The 18,747-nt window shown below is 23.1% G+C and overlaps 1 protein-coding gene across 3 annotated transcripts in view; it reads left to right on the top strand.

Moving 5' to 3' along the window:
• LOC113551347 (transient receptor potential cation channel subfamily A member 1) overlaps positions 1–18,747 on the top strand; it is a 40,971-nt gene that overhangs the window by 15,022 nt on the left and 7,202 nt on the right. For 2 of the 3 annotated variants that reach the window (XM_026953542.1, XM_026953541.1), the window contains exons 4-9: positions 9,590–9,746; positions 11,706–11,796; positions 14,740–14,935; positions 16,358–16,567; positions 18,202–18,438; positions 18,505–18,705. In XM_026953542.1, coding sequence (XP_026809343.1) covers positions 9,590–9,746; positions 11,706–11,796; positions 14,740–14,935; positions 16,358–16,567; positions 18,202–18,438; positions 18,505–18,705 — 1,092 coding nt within the window. Of the gene's footprint in view, positions 1–9,471; positions 9,512–9,589; positions 9,747–11,705; positions 11,797–14,739; positions 14,936–16,357; positions 16,568–18,201; positions 18,439–18,504; positions 18,706–18,747 lie in introns of those variants that run through there. The other variant, XM_026953543.1, reaches the window with a different exon arrangement.

Below are 18,747 nucleotides of genomic sequence, written 5' to 3'. Positions count from 1 at the left end.
TGTTAAATTAAAAATACTATAAATAATGTAGGTATATACGCATTTATTTTCTTATTTAAAATGTTAATTTTTTTTGTGCTACGTTTTTATTTTATTATTAAATATATATATAGTCAAATATAGTTACTTTTAAAATAAAACAAATTAAACTAACGCTTTTTTATTTAAGAAATAGCTTTGTAACAGTATATCCCAAAAGTAAATAAACAGAAATATTTATTTATTTTCTCAGTTTTTAATTACACTTAAGTCATGGAAATGACTGATAGTTTATAGCGCTGGAATACATTTCTTGTTATGTACTCGTGTACAACCGTTTTAAATATTGAAATTATAGTAGGTACCACAGTATATTATACTGAGAACTCGTGTGGTATTATGTTAGAACGAATATTTGTTTTAATATTTTCAGCTATAATAAGTACCTACACAGCTTTTTGATGTTACATGATATTTCTTTCAAACTGTGATATAATCTTCATATCATATCTTATCATAACAACGTTGTTAAAAACATGATATTTTTATGTTAGTTGTTTTGGATGTATGTTTAAAATTCTACATTTGTATTTGGTATCTGTTGTAATTAATTATAATTTGTGTACAATAAAGTTAAGATTTAAACTGAGTATCTTAGGACTATAAAACTGTATATGTATACCTTATATACAAACATAATACGTAAATATATTAAGGACTAATGCAGTTAAGTGGTAATTTAAAATGTTGATGTTATTGTGATGTATAATAATGCAGGTACTAACTTCCCTTATTTGTATCACTTATTGCTACACAGGTTATAATAACGTTTCAAGTGTTTCTCACAAAACTTATTAATTTTCCTTTAATGCAATAAGCATGCTAACATTACAACGTAGTAACATTTAAAATTGGAGTTTTATTGATTTATTTATTATTTTAAATGTATACTACTATACTACTACTATGTTTTGGAGTCACAATTTAAAAAATCATATCGTGACACGTTATTTTCCGCGTGCATTTTTATTGTTATATAACTTACTTAATTAATGTTTTTCATTAAATTATAATAAAATATTTAATTAAGTATTATAAGGTTGTTTATAGATATTTAAGAAATCTAATAAGTGTTGATATTGTGTATATAATATTATATATAAATATAATATTCGACTCCAACTGTTTATTTGTACAAATGGTGTTCATTAAGTCATGTGTTCCTGCCAAATAATGAACTGTAAGTAACATTAATAATACAGTTATTAAGTAAAGTAGATAGTTAAAATTTTATAGAGTATGTTCATCGAAATTTATTCATTTTATAATTTATTATACACATTTATAATAGATAGATAATATTAAAATTTAATTTTTTTTAAACGATTTAAATTTATGAGAATCGGGGTGAATTTAGCATTGAAATATCAGTAAATAGTTTGATTATTTATTTTTTTATTAGTCTATCCCTTTGAGAGACATTTAAGTGTTATCTAATTATTTTATGAGAGTAGTTAATCTATAAGAAAGTTATTGAAGAAATGTAATTATTTTTATTTATTCTTAATCTATGTATAATTTTAATTACTCATTTTTAAATGATTTTGATGGATCTTAAAACAAATTCAAAACCCGAATTATTTTATAAATTGTACTATTATACATTTATACGTAAATAGCAACAAATTACCAAAAATTAGTAAATATTTCAACCGTGTATTTTCTGGAGTTTAAATAAAAATGTATATTGTTTTAAATGTTTCATATATTTTTAAAATTAAATTTACATTTTAAAAGTCCAATAAGAGTAAGTTTCAAATAAACCGAAAAAATTAATTCAAGGCAGGACTACATTGACGCATGTTGTATTGATTTTATTTTATCTTTATTTACCATTAAGTATTATTTACCCAAGTATGTTTTGATGTTTATTTTTTTTTTTATTAAAATGAGAACAATTTTGAAATGTTCATACTTCTGAAGTTCATTTTATCTTAGACAATACAAATATTGTACACGAAGAATTGGAGTGTACTCATGTTAACACATTGCTTGAAAATAGTATGAAAAAAATACGGTTTGATCATTGATATTCGAAGAATCGCCATATTTAAAAACAATCTCGGGCTTTGATTTACCATAACTAATAACTATAATATGTACTTAGGAACCTTATAGGGTTGATATAAGATTTTTTTTTAGATTTAAGCGTTTATAAAAAGTATTTATAAGCATAATACACAGTTACTCAAGATTGATCGGATATGAACTTATTAAAGTTAAGATTTTATACTCAAAATACAAATTTTATTCAAATCAATCTGTAAATACTAATGAATATTTGTTCTTTAAAAATGTATGTAATATAAAAAAAATGATATATCATAGAAGCAAGTGTCTTTTAAATATCATAAAAAACTTAAAAATAAATAAATAATTTCGTGTCTTGTATAATAAAATTAGAATATTACACATTTAGTTTTTAATATCTTAAAAACTTAAAAATTATGTATTTGAAAATATATAAAACCTAAAAAAGTATTATGATAAAATAAGAATTAATAAGTGAAAAATTGCCATAATATTCGTTTAAAAAAATATTCAACATAACAGATATCGTATAGATATACTTGGTTAAGTAGGCATACCAATAAAATTATTTTAATTTATTTATGTGATAGCGCACATTTCATAATTATTTTATTTATAGAATATATTCTAAAATTTTCATTGCTAAGAGTAAATAGATTATTTTTTTATTTTTGTATGAGTACTCGAACGTTTATTTTGGTACAAATGTACAATGAAACAAATCTATAAAATTATAATTACGGTTAAAAAATTATTTTATAGCGATTTAAATCACATTTTTGGATTGTTTAATCGATTAAGTACTGTGATGAAGATTAAATTTGGTTTTTAAGTTAGACATGATTATTCAAATGTTTTTTGTCTCCTCTTGACTGTATTTTTTACATAATTTAATAATTATTTTTTTTTTGATTTGTCAAAGTTACAATCCTTATGATTTACCTTATTTTATTAAAAAACTATAATAGATTCATTGAAAAATTAACAGAGAGAGAAAGAGAGAGAGTGAGAGAGAGCAAATAATGGATTAGTATAATCAAGTTAATGGTATTCAGTTTTTGTATTTTTGTGGAAATCCAATCAAATTTTTTAGTAATGTATCATTTCTAGATACAAATATAATTAAATTCATCGAATATTTTTTTTTCATTATCATATAGTAAGAAATGAACACGAATTAGGTTTAGTACAATTCTAAGAGTGTATGAGCACATGTAAGTAATAAAACACAATTAAGTTTAACAATATTTTATTTAACATAATTTTGTATAGTAATATTGATAGGGAATTTGTAAAGTATTGTTTGGTTTTATTTAATATATGAATAAATAAATAAGAGAATTTAAAATATTAAAAGTAAAAAAATAGATAAATTTAGTGGGGGATTATACATATTGCGAGTTGATAGAAGGAAACGTCTTGCAGTAGCACTAGGTACTCAGCAAAAATATTGTTTAATATTAATAATATGGTATACTTAGGCTTAAACTAATGTTATTTTATTTTACTTATTATTTTACTTCGAGTCACAAAGAATCCTTTTTAACCTATAATCATACATTCACATCTAGAGGTCGTTACAGCAACCGTGGCGTATATTATACACCCCTTCTCGTGTTCGACGTTTCAGTCCTTAGATGCATCCATACAAGTACAGTCTCGCATAATTTACGTTTGGTTGAAATGTTATCCATTTGAAAATATCGACAGGAATATTAAATTGATAAGAGACGTTTTGAATTTTATTCTCCGGGTAGTTTATATAATATTTGAATTTAAAATTTTTCAATCGTAAGTTTACATACATTTTTTTATTAAGTGTAGACAAATATTATTTTGTTAAATGTTATCATATTAAGTTTTAAATGAAAAACAAACTATAAATATATAATATTGAACAAATATATTTTTAAAATTATGTATAATTTTGATTATTACTTCATGAACAATTTGTCTTAAATATTTTTAAATTTTATTTATTGATAAGTTATTTCGAAATGGAAATAAATGTTTTATACCATTAAAAATTAAATTATCCATATACATTCCATTTATTGAATAAACATATATTATAATATAATTACGATCTCTGCTAATTGGATATTGGTTCATTTGGTTGGAAGTTTCTCATTTTATGTGTTATACTCGTATAATTTTTGGATTAGTGTTGGCTTTTTTCATAAAACTATTCAACGTCTGTATTGATAAGATGTCTTCATCACCTTTGGAGGTCATAAGGCATTGGCATAAAGTATTCTATGGTTGCCAAGCAATTCAAAAATTATCTTCAGAAGATCTTATTAAGGTAAGAATAAGAAACACATTTAATTCATATTATAATGTATAAAATCCCGAAATTATTTTAGTATCTATTTCATTAGTGTTTAAGTTCCTTTTTTTTATTAATCAATCTTTAAGTATTAATAAAAATATCGATTAAAATATAATACTCATAAAGTGTCTCTTTTAATTGAGTATTAAATATCTTACGCTTTATGTAAGTACTTTTCATGTATTAACACATTCAATTTTAAATCATTAATCTTTAAATATTATTAAAACAATTTTTACATATTTTTAATAAAATAACCAAAATATGTGTATCATTTGAAAATAAAAAATAAATTTATTGATCATAATATATTGTATGATATTATTATATGATTGTGTTGTAATTGTTTTTAATTTTTCTATATTAGCTGGTATATACATTATTTTGTAGACATTTGATAATTCTTGAAATATTTATTGCATTATATTTATAGCTATACATAATTATTGAGTAAATGCTTCAGATGAAATTCTTCACTATTTATACAAATTTGAATTTTTTTATCGGATTGTATTAAAATTGCCTATTTAAAACCCCTTAAAATTGAATTTCGATGAAATTTTAACATAGTGAAAACTTTTAAGTATATAATTAAATTAGTAGGTACGAGATATAGAGAATTATAAACAACATAAAAAATTGAAAATATTTTTATTGTTTATGATATTATGAACGTTGGTTTAAAACGTTTAAATTATCTTTTTAAATGTATCGTATTGTAGCCATATATTTTGAGTTAAAATTTTGTTTGTATTTTATGAAATATGAAATAAAAATACATGGTTTTTTAATTGTATTATAAATTATACAATATATGTGTAGTTATACTTTTGTTAACATTATATATTTATTTATCAATAATATATATTAACTTATTCATTACTTGTAGAACAACCCTTAGGTATGAAAGGAACGGTGTGAAAAAAATCTATTGGAAATTTGAACTCTGAAGTATAAGATAATTAATAGTTATTCTTTATTATAATTCATTACTTATTTTATTTTAAATACAATATTACAATTGATATTCGTTGATATTAAATGTAAAATCATACGAAAAATGTTGAATTTATTCTAACATTCGTGTACTTTATAATATTCATTTTAAAAGAGCGGTAAGGCAAATTAAATTAATATAATTATTAATACTTTGAAAAATAAAATGAGGCTTTATTGTACTTCATAATTTCTATGATAGTGTTAAATATATTTTCAAATAATTTTAGAGATGGTAAATAAAAGATGCTTTATTTTTAATTAAGCATTTTAAAACTTTGATAACTATTTTATATTTACATTGCTTAATATTGTTCATGTATATAGGTATATTGTTAATTGCTATTAATCCATTGATGTACAACTTTAAACTGAACCCACTGAAATTGTTTAGTATACTAGAATGACTTCCTAAAAACCAAATCTAATTATAAATAATAAAAAGGGTCGGTTGAATTAATCAGAATTTAAGTTGTAAAAATAATATATTGTGATACGATATAGACGTATAATTAGAAAAGTATTTCTCACTTTCTTTACGCGTAATATACAGATAAAATGTTAAACCTTATAAATTCATAAGTCATAACTATTTACATAGTTTTTTTTTTATTAAGCCTTAGTAGCTGGGTAATTGAGTTAGTGTTAAAATTACATTTTTTACATAGTTTATATTTTGTTTTTATTAAATACATAGTTACTTTCTATGTCTCTTTTAGACATGTTGTATTGTCATAGCTCACGAGTTTAAATTAGATTTAGATAATAAACAATTTTTTTATTGATTTAAAAAATTCAATTCATAGATATCTATATTTAATTTTTTCTTCGTTTTGGTTAATAAATAATTTCTAAGACATAAAGTTATTTTTAAGATGCATCTTTTATCTTAGAATAAATTTGATATTTGATATTTTCACGAGACGTGATAATAAAAATGTTTCTTATTATAGGTATTCATGTGTTCTTACAATCGGCTACTAAAAAGTATTTATGTATTAAATTCGTATTGTATTTTAACAAGACAATTTACGATAAAACAACATCTGTTTATAAAATGATAGTTATATTACAATGTATTTTAATTTTGTATTTTTCTTTAAGTATGTACATATATTGATCGATTTTACATGTATTATTTATCATAGTAAAAATTTCACAGTGATTGATAATAGAAAAATATAATGCTTTAATTTATTGATAAATGATAAATATCTGTAATAATTTGCGATCATTAAAAAGGTATTATATGATTATTTTTAAATTTTTTTTTATCTGAAGTAATGTTCCTTTAATATCGATTCCAATCGTTTTTTTTTTTTTTTTATAAACACGATTTATTTGTGATATTTAGTATGTGTATCTACATCACATTTATTCTATTAGTCTTGCAAACCTAAGTTGTGATCCATGTGACATTATAACAACCTTATTTTGGATTTGAGAAGCGATGTTACTACCAAGATATTACGGAGGTATCTACTCAAGTCACCCTTCATAAGGTTTCTGAGCTAACATATATTATTATTTATTAGTTTACGGAAATATTTCGTGGAAAGCATATTTATAACAGATATATTTGTGTATATATTATATTATATAGGTTACAGTTACATTATATTATTATTATAAATCTATAAATATATAATTTAGGGTGATTCATTGAGAAATAAAATTTACATAATTGATGAGGAATACAATTTGCAAATAAATGGGAACAATAATTTATGGCTATTATTGAAATTTTAATATCAATTATTAAATATGCCTAGTGTTCTAGAAATATTTGTATTAATACTATCAAATTTTAATAAAAATATAAAAAAAAGATTTTTTTCTAAAATTATTATTGCAAAAAATCCTATACTCAAGATAGTTAAATGTTAAATACTTGATAAATTATTTAATATGATAAATATGAGATATACCTAGATGTTAGTGATACTGTCTAAGTAGGGTTCTTACATTATACATAATTATACTAATGTTTAATACTAACGATTTATATTAGGCTTCATTATTTTGATTGTAGGTATATTTACATTATACTTGTTGTGAAAATATAAATTAATTAGTCATAGCTAAATGAATTACTATTTGAAAATGGTCATAAAATAAAAAAATTTAATTTGAAGTACGAGTTTTTTAAGGTTAAAATAGTTTGTGTTATTCATAGACTTAAATTATAAATTTTTAATAATTTAAATATACCTACCTATAATGTATCTGTAGATATACGAGTAGATAAATTATATCATACATTTGAAATTGTAAATATATATATTAACGGAGTTTTAAAAGTTGTAGAATATTTGGTAATATTAAAACAAAAAATAACAAACAAAATAAATAAAATTACGAAAGTAAACATTGTTAAATATGTCATGCGTTCATGAATAAACAGAATTAAACAATTATATGCGAAACACTTGATAATATTACTGTGACGATGCTGGATAAGTATGTAGAATGTGCTTCGATGAAATACTTTTTTATTTTTTTAGTTGATTGTCATACAAAACAAATTATATTTGATTTGTTTGTACTCTTTAAGATATTTTAAAATATTGCATAAAACTAGAATAAAAAAATAAAAATAAAAAACCAATGAGTATTATGATAAAAATAATTTGTGTCAACATATTTTTATTGATTATATTTGTATTCAATTCAAAGTTACTTAAAAATAAATACTAAAAAATATAGTATAACTAAAATATTTTTTTATTGATTACTGTTCTTTTACATTAATTGTGGTTACCTTAACCTAATATATGTATTATCATTGGTTTTCATTTGATTTAAAAACAAGTTGTCATACTGGAATATAATTAATAGCATGTTATTTTAAAACTTTGTATTATTACTAAAGAGTAAGTAAAACATCTTATTTCCTATAAAATAAAATAAAAATAGTGCATATTAGGACATAGTGTACTTTTAGAAATTCATATATCGAATGTATTGCTTTTTAAAATTATTTTTTATAAACATACTAAAAACGGCAACTCTATAGTACTGCTATCATGGTTAGCTGGAAAAATAGTAGTTAATATAATAGTTACACAATACATATTTTATAATAAATTATGAACCTTGACTTGTTCGACAAATCATTGATTTGCAATTTTATTTTGTTTTTTACCTTTTATTGGTATTTATATATATATATGTTATTTATTTATTTATCTTTTTTTTTAAATATTTAATTTTAGATCAAATTTTGAAGCGTATCAAAGAACATACTATTCCTAATCTAGGAATAGAACATTTAAGCATTAAGTATAAAATTACGTAATAAAACGTGTAGTTCCGAGTTCGCATGACACCGTAGAAATGTTTTTCTATAAAATATTAAAGTAGTAGAATGACCATGGCGACCTTATACTATGTAATTAATATTAATTTAACGTCTTGAGGATTTACAACGAAAGAGGTGAGTTTAGAACTTAATTTTCCATCAGCAATTTCACCAGTGGGTAGTTTTCTTTATCTGTCAAGCAAGAATTTATTTTTATTTTTATCTTTAAGGCTTTAACATTGTATAGTGTATATAGTTCATACTCATAAATTGACTATTATTTTGTATGTATATATTTACCTTAATCAGTATTGATTGTATAAAATACTATGTTATATCGTGTATGTAACTTTTGTAATATTTTATTAAATTGAATTTTTTCTTAATTCTTTTTTATTGTGCAATAGTTATTTTCGACAAAATAAAAAAATTTGATCGTCGGATTATATTCAACATTTTATTTTTCAAAGATGTAACATAAAAATATATTTTAATAAGTTTGAAATGATATTTTTATTAAATTTTAATATTACATTCCAAATAAGTTGGTGCAATAAGTGAAGAAATCAGAAATATATTATTCAAGTATATTCTAAAGTCAAGTTACTAAATCTATAAAAATAGGGAATTTAATTAGATTGTATTTTAAACAAAATAAATTGTTAATATGTATGGAATTATTTCAAGTCGTCCATATTTGTTTCATAGTTATAAAATATATTGTTATGTACAGTTCTGTGTAAGAGTGTGATAGTTATTAAAGTTTTGAAATTATAACTATGTTTAAAAAAATTAGGAAAACATTTTTTGCGGTAATGTAATTGCAATGAATATTATTTGAATAATTATGTAAGTGAATAATAATTAAAATTTTGAAAATATGTTTTCAGGCTGCCGAAAGTGGCAACTTAGATGATTTCAACCGTCTTTTTATAGCAGAACCAGCTCGTCTTGATGTGAGAGATTCAAAAGGTCGAGCAGCCGTACATCAAGCAGCTGCCAGAAATAAATTAAATATATTACAATTTATTCGTAACCACGGTGGAGGTAAAAATTATACTAATACGAAATATCTATAGAATTTGCTATGAGAGAATGACCCACATCATATAATTTTACCTAAAACCGCAACCAATAGAATATAATACATTACTGTCTATTATATAATCATATTTATATTTATACATTTTAAATAAAATATCATTTTATTTGTTATAAACACAATATCTTTGAATTTTATTTGATAAAATAGGTTGTTATAACTATTATATGAATTGATGAATAATTCGCACAATTTTGGTCTTGTGGTAGATAAATTTGATTCTTTGTGTATTTGACTGACAGATATAATGTTATGAAATAGAGTATAGAAAAAAAATATGAGTAGTTAATAATTTATTATTATTACATTATACGGCTTTAGTGATTTTTAAGGTCAATACTGGGCATATTTTTAAAACTAAGAACTTAAAATATGCAAATAGTTTCATATCAGTAAGATAGGTAGATTTCTTGTTGTTCTGTTATCATAGAATTTTTTCAAAAATATACTTTCGTATAAAAAATAAAATAAAAGTATAAAATACTTTGTTGGCTATATTAAACTGATAAACACGATTCAAAGACCAATAGAAAGCAGAATAGTTGTTCAAATATTTTGTTTTTTTTTGGAAGTTTAAAGTATTTAAATTAAAATACATTTAATACTTACACTAAAAAACTAATAGTCATGAATTATGATTAATAATTTAAATAACATATAATCATCTGTGACATTTTTATGTGTGAAATATATTTAATATCAGCTACCGCTAATAACTTGTACAATAAATTGCTCTACTTTTCATAGGTCTTTAGCATATATTTTTCATTTGAAAACGGAGTATTGTAACTTCAAAATCGATTTTTTTTATTCCTATATAAGATGTACTCTCAACCAATATGATTCTTTCAACCATCACAATGTTGAATTCGTTCAATCATCCGTCACATTATATTTTTACCATAGTTTATTTATATGATTTTATCTATATTTTTCATGTACATTATTCAGTTCAATTTTATCAATATTCATACTAAAAATTTCAAGCAAAAATGTAAATTTTTTTATTTATTGTTCAAAAATTAATTTAAATATTTTAATGTTTTAAAATACCTATACACTAAATGTACATTAATTAAATTAAAATTTCAAATCATTGGTATATACAATAAATATAATAATTTTATATTATGTATTTTATTTAATAGAAAACATACAAAATAAATTAGATAAAAAAAATTAAAAAAATTGATTTATTGAAATCGTCTTATAATATTTTAAAATTAAGGAACACCTATAAATATGGCTAGTAATTTTACCCAATTATACTAGTTATTTATAATTAAATTATATTTACATATTAAAAGAATATATATACGTAATATATGTATATTTCAAGTTAAATTAATTATTATTATCCACATTTGAAGTACAATATTATTATTTTTTATTTAATATTTTATTATACACAATTGAATAATTTATCGAAATATCTGTGAGTACAATAGCCATAAGACGAATAGAATACTTGTAATAAAAAAAAAATCACATGCTAGTTTTGTTTTAGATTTTGATCATAATAATTTTATAAAAATAATGTAAATCTACCCATTTCAATCGAATGTCAGTGAAATATTATATTTATCAAAAAAATATTTGTGTATTTTTCATATATTCAGTGTCAACCAGATATTTCTACGTACGTCCCAGTAATAGACTAGGTAGATATTTTTATCCAGATGCCATAACCATCATAAAATATAATATTATATTTGTGTCGTTTCTTGTTTTGATATTTTATAAAATTGTCTTTTTATTTCGTTGTAAAAAATTGCAATCCAAGAAACAGTAGCTTGTAATTGGTGATTGATTATTCTAAATAATAAATCCGTGTTTTAAAACTTACTAATAAAACATTAATAAGATCGAAGTGTGTATTATTTAATATTAAATTTTTTCAATAGATTTGAACTTAAAAGATTCTTTTGGAAACACTCCATTGCACATAGCAATTGAACACAATTCACTGGATGCAGTGGAATATTTGTTTCAAAAGTAAGTAATATTTTTAAATTATAAATAGTAGACATAATAATATTTTTAAATGTTGAATCTGTATTAAAAACGAATAGTTTATTGTTTATTCACCGGAGAATAATTTGTAAATTGCTTATATGTAATTTAAATTAATCAAAAATATTAAAACTCTAATAATATCTGCCTTCAATAAAAATAAATGTACATACATAATTTGTTTAATATAGGTAGTTACATATTATGAAATAGGCTTTAGGGAGCTCTCGGATTCTCTATCTTTAAAATTAAAATGAGGTACGTACACAGTTATATAGATTAGTTTCCCTACACTATATATAGCTCAGGCAATGAATTTGTCAATAGTTATAGGTTTAAATTCTAAAGACATTCGGCAAATAATGTAAAACTGAAGCCGTATACTACAGTTATGGAATATATATTCAAATTAATTATTATCATAAAATGTTGATCGAAAATCCTGATTTGACAAACGACTATAATGTATTTTCAACGCAAAAAGTAAATCGATAAATTGGAAGAGATACCTATACTATACCTACTTGAAAGAACAATAACATTACTTAATACATCAAAGAAAGTATTTTTGTATACAGGAATATTAAAACTACACTAACAAGTACAGACGTTTGTTGTAAATAAAAACAATTTTGTTAACAATTTACACATATAAATATTAAATATGAAATAAATAATCACGAATACAATAATCTTTGTTTTTGGAATAAAAATAGTTCATCATATTTACGTATTTGAATTTGTATTATTCTTTTTTACTTTAATTTTACATATAATATCGTATTGATAAATAAAATAATCGTAGATTGAAGAATAATTAGAATGAAACCGCTTTAATCTTTTGTTGAGATATTTACTTCAGAATGGATATGTAGTAATAATAATTATAGAGTACCTGTAGATATTTTCAATTACATATTATTGACGAAATTCCCACGACAAAAAAATAATATTTTTAAAATAAAAAAACATGCTTGGTGATTTCAATCTACAATAATATACAGCTAAATACAATTATAAATATCTATGATTTAAATTAATTAAATTAAGTAATCAATGTAAGGGCGCACTAATAATTAACTTGTGATTTGTGAATCTAAACCATCCAAGGTATCACCCAAACGCATACAAAAAAATTCATTCAAATCGGTCCAGCCGTAAAGAAGGAGTTCAGTGACATACACACGTACAGTAGAATTATATATATAAAGAGATATATTTTGTAAGCTCAAGGTTTTCAAAGATTGTCCATACTCAGAATTATTACACATGCAATTTTGTCACTATATGTTGTATAGCGAATATCGTTAACATAAAGTTATGCCTTGCATACCAAAACACCTATTTGAGAAGGGTTGACACTTAATAATTTGTATTACATTTATAAAATAGAGTATCTATAAACAATTGTTTTTAGGATATTAAATATTTTTGTCGGTTTTTTATTTTTTTTATTTTGTTAAATTGAAAAAAAACAACTCGACGTCACTGAGTATCTATTTGTGTTTATTTTAAGGCTAAAACACTTTTTTTCTTGAAAATAATTAAGATTATTAACAATTGTATTAAGTTTAAAACTTATGTTAGGAGCCATGTTTTTAAATTGATACATTTTAGGAATCTTATAAATTTAAAAATAAAACATTTGCGTCACTACAATTATGAAGGTAGGTACGCTTAATTGAGAATAATGATGGTGGACTTTTTAACTGATTTTTATTCTTTTATTTTCAATCTCGTTATATTATTTGTTTAGTGTTCTTAAAAAACTTGAGCTAACTAATGATCTAATATAAGTTTCTAATAATGTTAGTTTTTAAAGTTAGATAATAACTATTTATAATTTTTCTGATTTGTATGCTATTTTGTTATTATTATTATTATCATTCTTTTAAACTTATAAATTAGATTCTAAATTATACTTATAGGACATGTTTATTATTATTTTTCAGTTTTCCAAAATAAAGTATTAGTTTTATTTATATATTTATATACGTATATTATTCAAAATGTATACCTTACAAAATATAAATTTTGAAAATGTATTAACTGTTAGTTATAGTTAGGTTAGAAATCTACAATAATAGGTATATTTATTTTTTAGGTAATTCAATTTTAAAATACACAAATTAGTTACTTATACTTACTGTTTTAGAATATTTATTCGTTGTATTTTGATGTTTTTGTAATTTAATTATATGGTACATCAAGTATATTATACTATTATACTAATATTTAAATTGTGAGTCCCATTAATCCCAATTAAAAATTTCATCTAGGTTTTTACAGAGTTTATAAGAATGTCGTTTACATGCCAGTTTTTAATAAAAGTACTTGAATCAAATTTTAATATTTATAATTTTCCGAGTATTTACTATAATTTGATATCTAAATATTAGATATCAAATCGTTTACAGTTTGGTACTTTAATATCAAGATTCAAGAGTTTATTTGTTATAATTTTTTATACTATTTTATATACTTCGTAATTTTTATGGCTATATATTTGTTAAAGTCTTAGTCATATTTTTGTATGATTTTAATTGTTTTAATATTCTCTAATTCTAAATTCTAAATTAATCTGATTTTTCTACAAAATATATCTAATTAAGGCGTAAGAAAAATAATTCAAGAGTATTTTGTTTTAGATAGGTAGGTAATATACATGTAGTAGGTATATATATTTAGATAAAATTAAAAATATATTCTAGACACCATTTATGTTTAAAATTGATAACACTCGAGTTATGGCAAATCCGGTGGTAACAATATAATATAATAATAGAGGTCTTTGAATTTTTCATTACCTATCTTTTATGTTGACGTATGTAGGTTATACCATATTTGAATTCACTAATATTGTTACCTACTACACATGTCTTATTACATTTTTTCTAAAACATTGTAATGCATACGTTTATTAAGTGGTGCTGACCCGAGTGCATTAAATGACAAAAAGCAAGCGGCTTTACACTTAGCAGTCGAGCTAAACCGTGTAGCCGTTCTTCAAGTAATGTGCAAATTTAAAGATCGGATCGAAATCGGCCAAGGTGGCAAACATGGTAGAACAGCACTTCACTTGGCTGCCATACACGATAATGACGAATGTGCACGTATATTGGTGAGTAACTCGTTTTTGCATTCGACAATATTATGACCAAAATGCAGCTAGTGGTGTAGCGTGTAGCTACTATTATAATGTTGTCTTGTAAGTTGTATTTAATCACTGTTTTGTACCTCGGAAATTATTGCATAAATACCTATCTTCGAATGCATGGCTATATTGATTAATATGAGGTTTTTATCAATCATATTCATATTTTAATCAAATATTTTAATTAGAATATATTAAAAATGAACAGAATAAAGTCCATAATAGATAATAATATGACAATAGATGTTTACTAAAATATTATATTAGTGTCAATGGCTGACCATTTGTTGCTTCCGTAGTAGCTATATCATTACAATTTAAGATATAGATATTATTTACAAGTGAGAATATGAGATAATGCATAAATGTCATACGAAAACTTTTGTAATTAGTGTACAATCCCCGTGTTAAAAAACAAATGTATCATCCATAGATACTGAATGAATAATATTAAATGCTTATTGATCCCGTAGTGCATTAAACGCAAGTTATTTATCAGACACATTTCAGGTCACAAGTTTCGCAGATTCAAAATTAAAATTTTCCATTGACGAAGATACTATACCGAATCGAAAGTCATATAGGTAATTTCTTATCGTGAGCAATATGCTATATTTATTATATTAAATTTCGTAGTGGTTGGTAAAAATATAAACATACACATATGTTGTTAACTGTAATATATTTTAATAACATCAATATAAGTTTGTGAACCTATGGCATTAGTTTCAGTTTCTTATGTTCAATATTCAAAATGTGCCTGACGTGGAAATATACTAAATATTATATGAAACGGTGCAATATTTGTCCGATAAAGGTTTGACTATAATATTTGTCTCAGATACTATTTATGAGCGTCCTTTACGCAACAAAACCTTTGACTAATATAATATTTTTATAACATCGAGGTTTTCTCAAGATCTATTTCCTTTTTATTGTTTAGTTTATTAACAAGTTGTCTATAGTCGTATCATATTATAATTAATTTTTTGTTGACTTTCACACTACGTAATCATACACCAAATTAATTATTTTCTATTCATTTAGTTTAACGATTCAATCAATAAATAACTATAATTATAACAATATGCATATAATTCATATTTTGTTATGTGCAGTCCATTTTTTTTATTATTAAACTAAGTATAAGTAATCTAATGAGTTATTACTTGAAAATAAAATGTAATGTAACTATCATAAATAGTTTGAATAAATATATATAGCATGTGATTTTATAAAATAAAAATGATGATAATAATATTGTTCATTGAATCATCATAAATATTATTAGTTATTGCCTATTGTAAAAGTTCAAGTTTAAAGGGCGCTTATTTTCTATTTGTGCAACATTTTCTAATTAGTTTAATGTATGCTATCCTATGGTTATAGATGCGAGACCTGGGTGCTGATAATAGACAACCCTGTCACAATGGATATTACCCAATTCACGAAGCAGCAAAAAATGCAGCGTCCAGAACGATGGAAGTACTTTTGCAATGGGCTGAGAGCAGAGGCAATTCAAGGCATCAAATGATATCGTTTTTCGACGCCGAGGGAAACGTACCGCTTCATTCTGCAGTACATAGTGGAGATTTTAAGGTAAATAAATACAAAAACCAATGATTGGAAAGCAAGTGAATTGGTGTAAAATGTCAAGCTGAAGGATTGGGGTTGAATTTCATAAAGGGATTGTTTATTTAATGTACACAGTATAATGTAGATAATACGAAGTGTTTGAATTTGGAATATTTGTGTATATAAAAAGACCAACTACAGACCACTGAATTCAATTATCTACACACACAAATCACAACAATAAAAACTTTATTTTTAATTTAAAACTTTATACTTATTATAGAATTATATTGGCATAGAACTAAGCTGAAATACACTTAAATTTAATCAGATTTAAATCAAACAACTTAATTGTACACGCTGTACTCGTATTATCCATACTATTTTTTTTCATATCTAAATTAATTTCAAATTAAATAAAATTACTTTAATTTTTATAATATTTTTAACTAGGTTCTAAGTGTAGATAAATAAAAATAAAAAGATTTGTCTTATACATACTCGGGTGAACACAGTTTATAAATCTAACTAGTAAAAGTAAATAAAACTCACTAATTAACCAATAATAAAAACTAATACAATTTTTGTAAAACTACTTTTAATTCACTTATTGTGTCTGGATAGGTATACCGTATTTTTCTCTTAAATTCAATGCATTAGCTTAGTTTGTTATTTATTAAAAAATTAAACAAGAAATTGATAACATTTATATTGCAGTGCCATAGCCAGAATTTTTTTTTTTTTTTTGGGGGGGGGGAAAGCACTTAATTATTTTTATATTTTTGCAATGCTAGAATACCTATTTATTACTTATAATTTTATGACCCCTTTGTTTATTAAGTGTTTACTACACATCTACTTTTTATGACTATAATTATGTTAAAACTATGATACACATACATTTAACATAACAATGTATTAATAGGTATTAATATTATTGTAAACCATTGATTAATGTATTAATTAATATTATTATATTTATATCATTATATATTTGTAGTTAACACTAAATTTTATTTTTTATTCGAATATTTTTACTATTTACTATTTACTGTAGAATACAAAATAATAATTTTTAACTTTTATCAAACATTTAATATGAAACAAGCCTATAGATGATCTTATACAAATGAGATAGTTAAAAATAAAGGAGATTATGATGAAGCATCTAAACAAATTTAAATGATGTATATATATATATAATAATCAAACTGTAATTGTGGTCACAAAAAAATGGTATCCGCTTGTATTTCTAATCTAAAACCCGTGCTTATCATTACTATTTGACATTTATGAATACAAATCCAAATAATTTATCGTTATCATAGATTTACCTTGAATTATATGAATATGTTTATTAATTATATAATATAGGTAACTTAAAAAAAATCTGTATAATATATTAATATACTACAGTTAACTAAAAAAAAAATCGAAGAGGGGTGCGCGTTCCCCAGTTCCTCCTGGCTACGGCACAGATTTACAGTTATAACTTATCACTTAAAACATTGGATACAAATAATTAAGGCTTACTTAAAAGTTAAATAGTATTGATTAAATACTAAAATATTATTAATATTAATAGTATTTTAATTATAAATTATATTTAGTCTATAATGTAATACGAGAATTTTAATTGTTTTTTATTTTTTATTTAGGCTGTGGAATTATGTTTGAAATCTGGAGCGAAGATTTCGACTCAACAATATGATTTGTCCACTCCAGTTCATTTGGCTTGTGCTCAAGGAGCCATAGACATAGTCAGATTAATGTTTGGTTTACAGCCTGACGAAAAAGCCCAGTGTTTATGTTCTTGTGATGTACAGAAAATGACGCCACTTCATTGTGCTGCTATGTTTGACCGATCTGAAATCGTACAATATCTTATAGAAGAGGTAAAAACTCATATCGAAAAACCATATTTTTTTTGTAATATATAGTGCATATCAGAATATTTTTAGGGAGCCGACATAAACGCTTTGGATAAAGAAAGTAGATCTCCATTGTTGTTAGCTGCCAGTAGGTCGGGATGGAGGACAGTTGCAAGTTTAATTCGATTAGGCGCCGATATTCAAGTTAAAGATTCCAGCAAAAGAAACGTCTTACATTTAGTAGTCATGTATGGAGGAAGACTTGACGAATTTGCTCATGAGATCACAATGGTAATTTTATCATCATAAAATAATAAATTTAAAAACCATTTG

Source organism: Rhopalosiphum maidis, chromosome 2, assembly GCF_003676215.2.
Source record: "Rhopalosiphum maidis isolate BTI-1 chromosome 2, ASM367621v3, whole genome shotgun sequence".
Classification (NCBI taxonomy): Eukaryota; Metazoa; Arthropoda; class Insecta; order Hemiptera; family Aphididae; genus Rhopalosiphum; species Rhopalosiphum maidis.
The sequence above is the reverse complement of the archived record's forward strand: the minus strand, read 5'-3'. Positions and strand labels throughout refer to the sequence as shown.